Source organism: Gigantopelta aegis, chromosome 9, assembly GCF_016097555.1.
Source record: "Gigantopelta aegis isolate Gae_Host chromosome 9, Gae_host_genome, whole genome shotgun sequence".
In the NCBI taxonomy this organism is placed as follows: Eukaryota; Metazoa; Mollusca; class Gastropoda; order Neomphalida; family Peltospiridae; genus Gigantopelta; species Gigantopelta aegis.
The window spans coordinates 8988648-9004684 of record NC_054707.1 but is presented as its reverse complement, the minus strand read 5'-3'; the positions used below and the strand labels follow the sequence as shown (position 1 = coordinate 9004684).

General features: G+C 40.2%; 1 protein-coding gene across 1 annotated transcript; it reads left to right on the top strand.

The window, feature by feature from the left end:
- Positions 1-325: 325 nt before the first annotated feature.
- LOC121382091 (growth arrest-specific protein 6-like) lies at positions 326-11699 on the top strand. Its single transcript, XM_041511582.1, has 4 exons — positions 326-515; positions 7297-7428; positions 9790-9918; positions 11441-11699. Exons 1-4 carry the CDS (start codon positions 443-445, stop codon positions 11518-11520), a joined length of 414 nt encoding a protein of 137 aa, XP_041367516.1. The 5' UTR covers positions 326-442; the 3' UTR covers positions 11521-11699.
- Positions 11700-16037: the final 4338 nt, after the last annotated feature.

Genomic DNA, 16037 nt, shown 5'->3' with positions numbered 1-16037 from the left:
TTAAACATCATGATGAATTATTATTCTAAAACAATCACATTTTTGAGAATCCTTTTAACACATTAATTCTGACCCTCGGTCATTTTACACATAACACGTTTTGTTATTTTTTTCTGTTCTTTTCAATTTCTTATGACATAGAAAGCACTGCGTGTGGTTTGTACAATATATCACTGCCACGGTTAAGACAATGGGTTACTTGAGGTTAAATTGTTACAAGGCCATCATAATCACCTGCTCTCTATTTCAAAATAGCTCTGACAAACTATTACAATAATATGGATACTTTAGATATTTGCATTTTCTGGGGATTTAATAATTTATTGCTGTGGAGGAAAGGAATTTAGTAACCACCATATAAAAGGGGTAGACGATATAAACAAATAAAAAGACACAAACGAATTTTATCGAGATAACCTGCTTAGATTACACAGTGGCAGCCATGTTGCAATTGGTAGTTTTCGTCATGGTGGGAGTGTTACTGCATTTCTCAACACAACAAATAGTGCCTCCAGGTAAGATATTTCAAATATTGTTTAATTTAGCAGGATAAATTCTGTGCGAATATGGATAATTTTATTTTAAATGGACTGTCCGGAGATTTCAACTATTGTAAGATATTTACGACCAGTCAGAGGCGGATTATGCTTTAGGTAAGGTGGGTGGTTTCCGAAACAATTTGAAATTATAAAATTTTTGGATATCAATTTAGATCTACGTGGTGGGATGGGGTTTTTTATCAGATAATAATCAAAAAAAAAGAGCCTTTACACTTATTTTAACGTTTGGTTGTATATTTTTAAAACTTTTAAAGATGTTAAGTGTATCATTCAGTGATGGTTCAATACGGCGAAGTTTAATCGATATGGCAATGAGACGCTACTGGCGTCTTTTGGAAACCGAAAAGCCAATATTACGTTTGCCTATTTTTTATTTTACTAAATATACGGTTTTAAAATCAAATCAAATTCAAACAATAGAAAAACAGTGGATTAATTTTCACATTTTTTTTTTTTAAACATATTTGTTAAGAGAAATTTTTATTTGCCAACCGTACCCAGTCATATGTAATGGTGATTACACATCTAATGATCGTACATATTGCACTAAATAAAGAGTTTGGGGTTGAATTATTCGTCCTGTGTTCAGTTTAGAGATGTTTCCGGTTTAGAGCGGTAAACTTTAGTGTTAAAAGATGCGTAAATCACAGGACCGTGGGAAATAGCCTATCTTGAGAGAATTCCGGTTTAGAGAGGGGCCGGTCTTGAGGGTTTCACAGTAATACTAACGAAACAGATGTACACACTTGGTTGTTTCTTTTTTTCTTGGTGGTGATATAGTTTGAAAATATATTCCGACATGTAATTATTGCGCCAATCCATAGGACGTATTTTTCGCATTTATATCTAACTATAAATAAAATGTGTTGAGTGCGTCGTTAAATAAACCATTTCCTTCTTTCCTTATGTCTTGCTCGCATTAATTTCATTATTTACTGTATCTGTATAATTAAAGGGGCATTCCTGAATTTGCTGCTACTTTTAAGATGTTATCGACTAACAGATAGTTTTTAACGATTGTAACTACATACCAAATATATTTTTCTGCATATCATAGTAGTGGCCCTATATTAAACGTGTTTCTGGTCGTTCTAATATTTGTACTAGAATAAATTTCATTTTATTTCTAAAATAAAACATTTTCGTACGTACGAAATTATTTGAAGACAAAATCCAGTTTGGGGTTCTTAAAAATATTAAGACGACCAGAAACACATTGTATATTCCGACACTGATATTCTAAACAAGAAAATGTATTTAATATGTAAGTTTAATCGTAGAAATATTTTATCCAGTTTTCTTTATTATTACTTTTGTCAAGATCAATAGTAAAAATCGAGGATAAGCTTAGCCCCAAGACAATTAACACCTGAGTACAAGATGCAATTTAGTTTAGTTGTTAAAAAGATTATGTTACTCGGAAACGTGTTACAAACTCAGTGTAGTCTCTTTAATACTTGATTGATACATATTTAAATAAGCAACAACAACGAAAAGAGGGGGCGGAATTTAGCTCAGTCGTTGGGCGCTCGCTTGCGTCGCAGGATCAAATCACCTCGGTGGATTCATTCAACTAATTGGGTTTTTTCTCATTCCAACCAGTGCAGCACAACTGGTCAAAGGCCGTGGTATGCGTTTCCCTGTCTGTGAGGAAAGTGCATATGAAAGATCCTTTGCTGCATTAAAGGTACATTCCTGAGTTTGCTGCAATTCTTAAGATGTTATCGACTAACAGGGATTTTTTAACGATTGTAATTACATATTAAACATATTGTCCTGCATACCATATTAGTGGCTCTATATTAAACGTGTTTCTGGTCGTTCTGATATTTGTACTAGCGTAAATTTCATTTTATTTCATATATATATATATATATATATATATATATAGAGAGAGAGAGAGAGAGAGAGAGAGAGAGAGAGAGAGAGAGAGAGAGAGAGAGAGAGAGAGAGAGAGAGAGAGAGAGGTTATTACCAGAGTGTTTTTCGGTATCGTCAATATCATATAATACTCTTCAAAAAAAGAAACGCAAAAGGGTACAAATGGGTTATAACTCCGATTTTATGTTTCCTACCGGTTCATGCTTTGTGAATATAAGGTCATTGCATGTCCCAAACACATTCCCACGGTTACATTCGATAAAACGCAGCTACTGTACAATAAAGTTCCAAAATGTGAATATTCGCAAAAACGCAGCCACGTGCAAACCATGTCACCACTGCACGTGCGTTGTCTGCACGTGCAACATGGACACCAACAGTATAAAAGTGCAGGGTGTTCGCTTGCCTGGCCTCTGTATCTGGCCGACAGTTGACAATCCAGGACATGCCACGTCTCAGTGAACCGCAGAGAAACAATGCCATCGGCCGACTAGACGCAGGCGAATCCAGAACGGCCGTTGCCAGGGCATTCCATGTGTCCCCAAGCACCATCTCCAGACTGTGGGACCGTTACCAGCAACATGGATCAACACGTGACCTCCCTAGATCCGGTCGACCACGGGTCACTACCCCCGGGCAGGACCGCTACATCCGGGTACGCCACCTTCGGGAACGATTGACTACTGCCACCTCCACAGCCGCAGCAATACCAGGTTTGCGCAGGATATCCGACCAGACCGTACGGAACCGCCTACGTGAGGTAGGAATTCGTGCCAGACGTCCAGTTCGAGGTGTCATCTTAACACCACAACACCGTCGACTCCGACTGCAGTGGTGCCAGATTCATCGACAATGGCCTCAACTGCGATGGAGACAGGTGTGGTTCAGTGACGAGTCCCGATTTCTGCTCCGACGTCATGATGGAAGATGTCGCGTGTATAGGCGTCGTGGTGAACGTTATGCGGCAAACTGCGTGCAGGAAGTGGACAGATTCGGCGGGGGTAGTGTCATGGTGTGGGCAGCCATCTTACACACTGGCAGAACTGACCTGGTCCACGTGCATGGCAACCTGAATGCACAGGGCTACATTGACCAGATCCTCTGGCCACACATCGTTCCAGTTATGGCCAACGCCAACGCAGTGTTCCAACATGACAACGCCAGGCCTCACACAGCACGTCTCACAACGGCTTTCCTACAGAACAACAACATTAATGTCCTTCCTTGGCCATCGATATCACCGGATTTGAACCCAATTGAGCATCTATGGGACGAGTTGGACCGACGCCTCCGACAGCGACAACCACAGCCCCAGACCCTGCCCGAGCTGGCAGCAGCCTTGCAGGCCGAGTGGGCCACCATCCCCCGGGACGTCATCCGTACTCTGGTTGCTTCAATGGGCAGGCGGTGCCAGGCAGTTGTCAACACACGCGGAGGTCACACCCGGTATTGACTCCAGATGACCTTGACCTTGGTGGTGTGTCCTATCACTTACTCACAATGGACTAGAGTGAATTGTGAACAATCCTGCAACATTTGGTAATTATCGGACTCACCATTCAATAATTAAATCAATTCTCCAAATGTTACGACAATGTGGTTTTGCGTTTCTTCTTTTGAAGAGTATATTAGGAATAAAAATTGTATTATGCGAGCCTCTGAGAGAGAGAGATTACCTTTTGTCGCTACACATAACTCCAACAATGCTGGATTATGTCCTTACATCAAAATAAAGTTATGCCTAACGTTTTTTGTTTTCTGAACGCTGGACAGCTTTCAGTGTCAAATTGCCATTGAAATGTTTTTATTTGATGACTATGAATGCATACGTCAATCATGGAGTGTCACCCAAGTACGTTTGCTTAAATGTCAATAAACCTAGTGCCGATACCTCGACTAATTTACATCTAATTTGCAAAGTTATTAAATTCATAAAGTATGTGATCTGAAAAATATCACATACTTTGATTGCACTGAAAATGTAAGATATTATATGATATATATGTATATTCACGCAACAAAAAGTCCCTGTGACGTTGCATAGGGTATATCTCTAGCGGTAATGAAGGAAAGATCAAATCGTTTTCCAGAAATTATTTATTGGTTATCTGTTACGAGACGTTTGTAAAATAATGGTGTACATTTACAAACTGTACCATTGGCGTGTGTGTGTGTGTGTGTATGAGAGAGAGTACTAGTCTCTCTCTCTCTCTCTCTCTCTCTCTCTCTCTCTCTCTCTCTCTCTCTCTCTCTCTCTCTCTCTCTCTCGCACGCGCTCTGTACACACACACACACACACACACACAAATACACACACACACACACACACACACACATATATATATAGAGAGAGAGAGAGAGAGAGAGAGAGAGAGAGAGAGAGAGAGAGAGAGAGAGAGAGAGAGAGAGAGAGAGAGAGAGAGAGAGAGAGAGAGAGAGAGAGAGAGAGGGGGAGAGAGAGGGGGAGAGAGAGAGACAGATTACCTTTTGTCACTACACATAACTCCAACAATGCTGGATTATTTCAAAAGACATACGATAAATTGAATATTTTGCAACAAAGTTTCTTTGTTTTGTTTAACGACACAACTAGAGCACATTGATTTATTAATCATCTGCTATTGGATGTCAAACACATGGCCATTTTAGCAGTCATAGAGGAAACCCGCTCCATTTTTTCCATTAGTAGCAAGGGATCTTTTATATGCACCATCCCAGACAGGATAGTACATACCACGGCCTTTGATATATCAGTCGTGGCGCACTGGCTGGAACGAGAAATAGCCAATGGGCCCACCGACGGTGATCGATCCCAAACCGACCGCGCATCAAGCTAGCGCTTTACCACTGGGCTATCTTCCTCCCCTCTTGCAACAAAACAACACTATGAAGAAAATTCTAACTAAATTCACCATAATTAAAAGTAACGACAACCTGCAAACTTAAATAAAGAAATTAGCGAAATATTGTGGACACAGCCCCCAGAGTTACACACTATTACAGACCCACGGTGTGGTACTTGCTAGAAGGTTGAACATTTAATGTAAATACAAAGGAATTTGCTGTGAAAAGCAATATGACTTGTTTATCAACAAATGTAATTTATGTTTTCAAATGTACAAACTGTGATGAATTTTATATCGGACAGTTAGTTCATCTCCGAATAAAAGAGTAGCTGTTCACAGACAACATACTGCCCATGCAGAACACAAACACCTGAGTGTTTCCCAAATATATTCATTCTGGTGCGGCTGATAATTTATAGATATTTCCAATATGCAACATATTTGCTAATCTAGAACAAAATATTAATGTACTTATGGATTCCAAAGAAGTGCATTTCATTAAAGGGACATTCCTGAGTTTGCTGTAATTTTCAAGATGTTATCGACTAACAAAATGTTTCTACGATTAAACTTACATATTAAATATATTTTCTTGTTTCGAATTTTAGTGGCTGTATATTAAACGTGTTTCTGATCGTTCTAATATTTGTACTAGGTTAATTTTCATTTTATTTTTACGAAATTATTTGAAGATAAAATCCAGTTTGGGCGTCTTACAAAAATCAAGACGACCCGAAACGCATTGAATATACAGACACTGATATTCTAAAAAAGAAATTGTATTTAATATGTAAGTTTAATAGTAGAAATATTTTATTAGTCGACAAAATATTACAATGCAGCAAAATCAGGAATGTCCCTTTAAAACGTTTATCCCTACAATGAATCGAATTGGCATAGGCTTATGTTCATTCATTCATTCAATTGAATAAATTTGAATGTAGATGGTTTCTTTCAGTAATGCGTTTTGATATATTTAACCCGCAAATCAGTGTCATGTCAATTGCGTGCAACTCACAAGTTATATTGTTTATTTGTAATAATTATCCGAGTTATAATTCTCTGGCACACACACACACACACACACACACACACACACACACACACACACACTATATATATATATATATATATATATATATATATATATATATATACAAACAAACAAACAGACAATCGGCTATTTGGGTATCAAACAAAAGTAGGTATATGAAAAGGATTAAATTAAAAATCAAACATACATAATTATATACCAAACAAATAATAAAGTGTAAAAAGATGATATAATTTGTAAGAAATGACAATACAATACGAATATAAAAGGTACACTTTGTATACAAATCAAAGTGTTTTAAAAACGGAGGATGTGTCAAATGTGACCGTCGCCTGCACGACACAACGTCACAAGGCCATTTCACTCTTTCTGCTCCGCCTGATTATTTCACAAAATCTCTGTGGTGGGTCCAGAAAATTAATTTGAGAGATCAAGCTTTTCGCAGATTGAGTTATCTGTTTGAGTTTGACCGAGAGTCTATATATATATATATATATATATATGTATATGTATATGTATTTGTATATGTATGTGCATGTGCATGTATATGTATATGTATATCTATGCGTGTGTGTGTGTGTGTGTGTGTGTGTGTGTGTGTGTGTGTGTGTGTCGAATGACAATATGGCCGTAATAGCTCTACACTATAGAATTGGAGCATACATTGATTGTACCCAGGTTATAGCCTTAGTTTGCCGTGACTAAGTTACGCTTTCTGGCGTTACTCTGGCTGAATGTTACTTTTTGTCCTGCGTTTTTATTACCATGATCACCCTCACTACCACAAGTATGACCAATATTACCACTATTATTATTATTATTACTACTACCACCGTAATCATTACTGTCATAATCATCATCACCACCAGAACTATGACCATTGTGACTTTAATCATCATGCCACCACTAGTCTTCGTCATCGTCGTTATAACGTTCAGATTTTTTGTTCTTTTAGGTACAGCAGGTTGCGTGACGACAGACTGCAAGAACGGAGAGTGTATCAAAAACGACCCACGGTACCCAGAAGGCTACTGTCAGTGCAACTGGGGCTACAAGCTGTCCACACTAGATAAAAGCGTGTGCGTAGGTAAGACAGACAGGCAGGAACACATATCATCTTACACACCCGTTGGTGAGAACACCATGCGTTATTTTTGATAACACATAGTTGTTTACACATGTACGTGTGTTAACAATTTCAAGACATACGACTGGCTGCTCCTAGGTGATGACCAGGTCACCAATGCTATACGTACCATACAAAAACAGCACTGTGGAAATCTATTACACGACGAAGTATAGTTAACCTGGCAACCATGTGTCTGTCAAGCGTAAGTCAGCAACAAGTACAAAGCGCTCTAACTATATTTTAGTCGATAAAGATGTTAAAATGTGCCTAAAACTTGGTTTTTTAGGATTTGTAAGAAACAGAATAATACATGAATGGCCGTTAGATATCATTTATCTCACAACTCGTTGTTCTAAAACGTTCCTGAGTTTGCTGCAATTTTTAAGATGTTATCGACTAACAGAGACTTTTTAACGATTGTAATTACATATCAAATATATTTTCCTGCATAAAATATTAGTGGCTGTATATTAAACGTGTTTCTGATCGATCTAATATTTGTACTAGCGTAAAGTTCATTTTATTTCCTAAAATATTTGTTTTCGTACATACGAAATTATTTGAAGATAAAATGCCATTTGGGCTTCTTACATATCTTAAGACGACCAGAAACACCTTCAATATGCATACACTGATATTCTAAACAAGAAAATGTATTTAATATGTAAGTTGCAGGGTCTGGGACTGTGGTTGTCGCTGTCGGAGGCGTCGGTCCAACTCGTCCCATAGATGCTCAATTGGGTTCAAATCCGGTGATATCGATGGCCAAGGAAGGACATTAATGTTGTTGTTCTGTAGGAAAGCCGTTGTGAGACGTGCTGTGTGAGGCCTGGCGTTGTCATGTTGGAACACTGCGTTGGCGTTGGCCATAACTGGAACGATGTGTGGCCGGAGGATCTGGTCAATGTAGCCCTGTGCATTCAGGTTGCCCTGCACGTGGACCAGGTCAGTTCTGCCAGTGTGTGAGATGGCTGCCCACACCATGACACTACCCCCGTCGAATCTGTCCACTTCCTGCACGCAGTTTGCCGCATAACGTTCACCACGACGCCTATATACGCGACATCTTCCATCATGACGTCGTAGCAGAAATCGGGACTCGTCACTGAACCACACCTGTCTCCATCGCAGTTGAGGCCATTGTCGATGAATCTGGCACCACTGCAGTCGGAGTCGACGGTGTTGTGGTGTTAAGATGACACCTCGAACTGGACGTCTGGCACGAATTCCTACCTCACGTAGGCGGTTCCGTACGGTCTGGTCGGATATCCTGCGCAAACCTGGTATTGCTGCGGCTGTGGAGGTGGCAGTAGTCAATCGTTCCCGAAGGTGGCGTACCCGGATGTAGCGGTCCTGCCCGGGGGTAGTGACCCGTGGTCGACCGGATCTAGGGAGGTCACGTGTTGATCCATGTTGGTGGTAACGGTCCCACAGTCTGGAGATGGTGCTTGGGGACACATGGAATGCCCTGGCAACGGCCGTTCTGGATTCGCCTGCGTCTAGTCGGCCGATGGCATTGTTTCTCTGCGGTTCACTGAGACGTGGCATGTCCTGGATTGTCAACTGTCGGCCAGATACAGAGGCCAGGCAAGCGAACACCCTGCACTTTTATACTGTCGGTGTTCATATTGCACGTGCAGACAACGCACGTGCAGTGGTGACATGGTTTGCACGTGGCTGCGTTTTTGCGAATATTCACATTTTGGAACTTTATTGTACAGTAGCTGCGTTTTATCGAATGTAACCGTGGGAATGTGTTTGGGACATGCAATGACCTTATATTCACAAAGCATGAACCGGTAGGAAACATAAAATCGGAGTTATAACCCATTTGTACCCTTTTGCGTTTCTTTTTTTGAAGAGTATATAATGTTTATATTTCAAAGCAAATTTTAACAAATAATTTTGTCGCAAAGATAGATACTTTGTGATGATTAAAATTACATATTAAAGTTATTGTCCTGCTTAGAATGCCAATGTCTGTATAACAAGGTGTTTGTTGTCGTCCTAATGTTCGTAATATCTCAAACCAGATATTTTTTACCTTCCAAATGTTTCGTACGTACCCAAAAATATATATTAAAAAGAACATGAAAAATATATGACCGCTACCAACATTAACACACCACCGCAAACACAGTTTATATACAGACACTGGTAATTTTATTCGCCAAAAACCACACATTATTATTGCATTTACCATGTATTTTTCGTGCTGGGTGTTAAACAGTCATTTATTCATTCATTCGTTCTTTCATTCATTCATTCATTCGCCAAAAATCGAGGTCAGCGCTTTAACGTTTAATTTTCCTTTTCCAGATCGTGACGAGTGTGCTTTGGCGGACCGACTGGTGTGTGGGGGAGGACTCTGCAGGAACACAATGGGGGGATTCTACTGCGACTGTTTCCGTGGTTACACTCCTACTATGTACAGAACGTACTGCCAGTGTTAGTACCCAGTTGTTAGGTTCCACACACACACACCGCGTACATTGGTTATGACACACATACACCCCGCGTACACTGGCTATCACACACACACACACACACACACACACACACACACACACACACACACAGACACACACACACACAGACACACAGACACACACACCGAGTACATTGGCTATCACACACACACACACACACACACACACACCGCATGCTGGCTATGACAATCAGCGTACACTGGCTATGACCATCAGCGTACATTGGCTATGACCATCAGCGTACACTGGCTATGACCATCAGCGTACATTGGCTATGACACACATACACCCCGTGCACACTGGCTATACACACACACACACACACACACACACACACACACAGACCGCATGCTGGCTATGACAATCAGCGTACACTGGCTATGACCATCAGCGTACATTGGCTATGACCCCCCCACCCCACCCCAAGCGTACACTGGCTATGTCCCCTTCTGTGTACACTGGCTATGATATACCGCGTAGGCTGGCTATGACCACCAGCGTACACTGGCTTTGACACCCGCGTATACTAGTATTGGCTATGACCACCAGAGTTCACTGGCTATGATTCCCTGCATACACTAGCTTTCACATACACGCGCGCGCGCGCGCACGCACACACACACACACACACACCGTGTACACTGACTACAATTCCCTGCGTACACTGGCTATGACCACCAGCTTTCAATGGCTTTGATTTCCTGTCTAGACTGGCTATGATTCCCTGGGTACACTGACTGACCCCTGGGTACACTGACTGACCCCTGGGTATACTGACTGACCCCTGGGTACACTGACTGACCCCCGCGTACACTGACTGACCCCGGGTACACTGGCTATGACTCCCGGGTACACTGGCTATGACCCCCGCATGCATTGGCTGTAAACCATACACGTTTTTGCTCCTACACAGAGAATGCTTGTAACAACCATGGTTCACATTTTCCAGATTGGCTTATGGCCCAAAACACACCGAAGTTTGGTCTGGGTCTGGGTCTGGGTCTGGGTCTGAGGAATGTGGAAAAGACCCCATGTCTCATGTATTCTGACGTCTGGGTATATAACTGTTACGTGTTATCAATATAATATTTAACTGGGTTCATGTTTTCTTTTTTGTTTGTTGTTGTTTTTTGTTGTTTATTCTGTAAACATCAAAAATAATTACAAGAATTCGAAATTGATTAGTATATACCTTTCCTAATGTATATTAAGAAAAATTGAAGTAATGTTCGAATATTATCGTCTGCTGCCAAATAATCTGAAGTACCTGCCAGTTAGCACAGATGGTAAATACTGTCACGTTCATTTTCGACTGGTACCATACTCGCTCGACGGAGACACAGACCCAGCTTCGGTGTGTATACACATGCACCATAACACACATTGTAAATCTAAATTGTTTTCAGTAGCATATTTCACACCCATCCCTTAAATGTGTAACTACGGGTAACCGTGACGTGTTTTTTTTTTTGTCATTACAGCAAGGTATCCCCGCGCTCAATCCTCTATGGGACAGACGATGATGAACATGGCATTTCTGAGGAGACTTCTAGACATGTAACTCGGACATGAATATCGCGATTGGACAATTCTACTTCATTACATGACGACTACCAAGATGGCGGATACGCTGTGTGGACTGGCACATTCCAACCATAGTTCATAAACTAAATATAAACGATATTTAACATTAATTATGTTTGTTTAATGTATTAGAATTAAATATAGGTTCATTCAAAACACATGTTTTGTTTTCTCTTTTTTTTTTCTCTCTTTTTTCTCTTTTCTTTTTTCTTTTTTTTTTGTTGTCTGGGTTTTGGTGGGCCTTCTTTTTGTTTGGGGTATGTTGTTTTTGTGGAGGGAGGGTGAGTCATATCTTCATCCTGGTCCCGTACTTATAAAAGATCTATTTCGAGACTGGGCGATTCCGCCTTGTGCAGCAGTTACAGGGGTCGTCTCATAAGAGGAGGCAGTACGTAGCACATACTTTTGCCGTATCCTGTCGATAACACCCCAAATGTATCCTTCAAATTCAAAATGGAATCAATAATGTGTAATTGTTTTGGTTTAATGACGTAATGAAATCCAAATTCATCCAAAACGGCATTAGCCAACTCTTCCATGTTGTAACTTCGCTTGATATGAGACGGCCCCTGTAACTGCTGCACAAGGCGGAATCGCCCAGTGCGCGATCACGTGGTCTACGTCTCGAAATAGATCGCCGAGCTTTGCAATTGTTGCGACGGAGTGTCACGAAGCGTAGCTAAATGTGGGTGCTGTCGGGTTTCTTTCTGTAGTAAGTGTATTAGTGATTAATATGTGGATTTTTTTGTATCACTTAACTCGAAAATGATTGATGTAAAGGTATTTGACGTCAAACATAGGATTGTTGTGGTATTAGAGCGGGACTCGTTGCCTACCGTTTGGTAGTCAGGAATTGCCAAAAAAAAGACATAGGCTGGTCTCTGACTGTAATGAGAGCGTGTTTATGTCCAAATGTCCGTCTAGCTCTCTTACAGTCAGAGTACTCGGGCTAGTTTAGTGGGTGTGTTTGTTCAAACCAATATTCTGGGAGAAAGAGCTGGACAACAGGGGATGTCCTTTTCAGGGTATGTTTCCCCCAGGCAGGCAAAGGTACATACCAAAATCGATGGGCCTGCTGCTATTAATACAAAAATGTTATAGCCACTAACGCTATATAGAAACATATAGCGTAATTAATTATAGTCTGTGACCATCTGACGAGCTAGATACAGCCATGGTTACATTATATTATCATTTGAAAAAATTATTGATTTTCACAAATATATCCAGAACACGGATTAACATATCGATCGTTCGCCAAATACAAACTGAAGTTCAGTTAGTCGAACATATTTCACAATATATTCCACCATAGGTCTCACTAGACAGAAGCAATCTGCCACTGAAATCGATGTAAAATTGCTCGACTTCGACTAAAGTTTGCTAATAGAATGGCTTCTCGTTGGCACTAGCGACATATTTTCATTCTAAAACTGAGAACATTTACGTTTCAGTTTTTGGCTATATAACCGCATCTGGCTGAAGTATCATTTCGTACGCGTGTTGCAGGAACTGATTCACACGGGCCACCTGTTCCGCTATACACCCGTGTACCAAAACGAAGTCAATGCACAATATTACAACATAACACGGATAAAATCTAGCCAGAGGTTTGTTTTATTTCTTCCCCAAAATCTAGAAATAAAGATGTGATTCACAACTTTTGAAACATTTCGGAACTATTGTGTGGACCATGTTGAATGAACACCCACACGAAAGTGAACTGTGTAGTGAGACCAAAATCTCAAACAGCGTAACTGTCATGTAAGCATCATTATAGTAATATTTCCAAATCGAACTTGAAATTTATTATTAAAGTAGTGTTACAAATAAACTGTCCGGGGTTGTTTTGTTTTTTTGTTGTTGGTTTTGTTTTGTGTTTTTTTTGTGTTTTGGGGGGGGGGGTGGGGGGTGGGGGGGGGGGGGGGGGGTGTTTTTTGGGGGGGTTGTTGTTGTTGTTGTTGTTTTTTGTGGTAAAGAAATATGCAAACACTATTAACCTTTCCTTGGCATAAATTTTGTCTTCTGTGTTGGTCGTTTATACTTATTTTCGTGTTTACATCCAAGACTGCCTTTCCATTAGTGCGGTTCTACCCGCAAGTAGACATTGGGAGGGTCGGGAGAGTGGGGGCTGACTGAGATCGAGGGCGCAAAGCAAAGTTTCTAGGGGCTTCGGGGGTATGCTCTCCTTCGTAAATTTTGAAAACTAAATGTCCTGAAATGCAATTTCATGCATTCTACAAATAAAATTAATTTCTGTCTTCAGATTACTACCGTACTAAGCATTTGTGTCCCACTTCCCCCGTTCTGCGGTCCTGCTGGCACTGCCAATACTTACGTACCATCCACTGAACATAAAATAATATAAAATGGACAAATATTTTTTTTAAATAAATATAAAATAAAAAACAGCTTTGCATAGACAGAATTATTTGGTCTGTCAATGATCTTGATAAACCAGTGGCGCAGCGTGGGTTGCCAGCGACCGGGGCAAGGCAAGTATTGCGCCCCCTAACCAGTGGACCGTTAGCACTCCTCGAGTCCCTTCCGCCGGTCCAGAATTTTGCGCCCACGCTACGCCACTGTGATAAACAAACAATGAAATAACAAGCATGGGATAGCAAACACTTACCTCTACCCATGGATATATTCACTGAACACGTAGAAACCATCACCACAGAACAGCGCAGTAGCTAGCAGTCGGCATTAGATAGTATTAGATCCATGCACATTTGACGTAAAACCACATTTAAAATAAATATCCTTATAAATGTCCAACAGTGATTCTATTCGCACATTTGTGAACTTTAAAAAAATATTCCGAAGAATGTACGTAGTATCGCTTGGGCATCAATAATCATATTAAAATGCCAAAGCATTGTTGACGTCATGTGAAAGCATTGTTGACGTCATGTCAAAGGCCTGTTGGCGTTTATATGGTAACGTGTCCGGTAAGTTTCGTAAATTCACGGGAAATGTCGAAGTACCATTCAATGTGTGTGTGTGTGTGTGTGTGTGTGTGTGTATGTGTGTGTGTACGTGAGTGTGTGTGTGTTTACACGTGTGTGTGTGTGTTTACACATGTGTGTACACGTGAGTGTGTATACACGTGTGTGTGTGTGTGTATGTACCCGTGTTTGTGTACACGCGCGTCTGTATGTGTGTGTGTGTGTGTGTGTGTGTGTGCGCGCGCGCGCGCCTGCGTGTTAGTATGTGTGTATATTTGCGCGCGCGCGTATGTGTATAAGTGAGAGAGAGAGAGAGAGAGAGAGAGAGAGAGAGAGAGAGAGAGAGGGGGGGGTGAGGAGGAGGAGGAGGGAGGGAGGGAGGGATTTGGCAGGTATAGGCAATGGTGGATCCAGAGGAGGCGCCCCATTACACACAAACCAGTGTTTTAAATTCATCCACAATACTTAAAATTAATTTGCCTTGAAATAAAAGCGCGTTTATCAGCATCTTTATTTCCCGAAAAGTGGAAGAATACTACCATTGTGTTACAGAATAGATTGAATTGGAAATGGTTTAACGCGCGCGTTCAGAGCAAGTTGTTGTAGTGTACGCTTTTCTTCTTTTTTTTGGTGCAAGTTCTGGTGTGGGCCAGTTCTTTCGTCCAAGACAGGAGGAGAGTTGGGGGGGGGGGGGGGGGAATAGGAGCTCACAAGGTTTGAATTGAACTCGAGGTTTTGATTTTGGAATGGTCCTTTTAAATAGAGGGTTATGTGGAAGAATTCTAGCGCAGGACTATGTACAGTAATAATTTATTGTCAGTCACCAGCAGGATTGATGATGTGAAAACTATAAAGTACATACAACATATAATAACCAGTTCTTTGTTAAATTGAAAATGCAGCATCTTGACTTTCAGTCAGCGTTATTGGATGTTTCAATAATGCAAATTTTAAAAACTAGTAGTAAATGTACTATATGATATTATTTGAATGTATTTTTTTTTAGGGGGGGGGGGTGGGGGGGGGAGTAAATATAACTTAAAGTACATTGTATATTATTTTGGTCATTGGGCAACTTTGGGATAGTCGTTTTAAATGAATGGATCTTAAAACTGCAATCTCTATAGTTAATTTTCTGCATCCCCCCTCCAAAATATATATATATATATTAATATATATATATATATATATATATATATATATATATATATATATATATATATATATATATATATATATATATATATATATATATATATATATTGTTATCTATTTTAAAACCAATAAGTGTGCTGTTACTTGAGTTGTTTGTTAAAAAATACGAAAAACAAAAACCTGGCGACATATTTTTAGTAATAATGAGAACCACGTTATTTTCCGTACTGGACCGAACGTTAAACTAATAGTGGCTCAGTCTGTTGTGCATCTTTGTATCAGACATTATTAAGGGCAACGAGAGTCACTTTTTGCACCCTTGTTGTAGCTTCGTACACAATAAAAATAGCATATCTTTGCGTAATTTCACTTGAAATCCATATTTCGTAAA

Excerpts from the sequence above, each read along its gene's own strand:
- LOC121382091 (XM_041511582.1), top strand. The coding sequence starts at position 443 with ATGTTGCAATTGGTAGTTTTCGTCATGGTGGGAGTGTTACTGCATTTC. Across the intron at positions 516-7,296 it reads ACAACAAATAGTGCCTCCAG|GTACAGCAGGTTGCGTGACG; the intron begins GTAAGATATTTC and ends TTGTTCTTTTAG. Across the intron at positions 9,919-11,440 it reads GTACAGAACGTACTGCCAGT|CAAGGTATCCCCGCGCTCAA; the intron begins GTTAGTACCCAG and ends TTGTCATTACAG.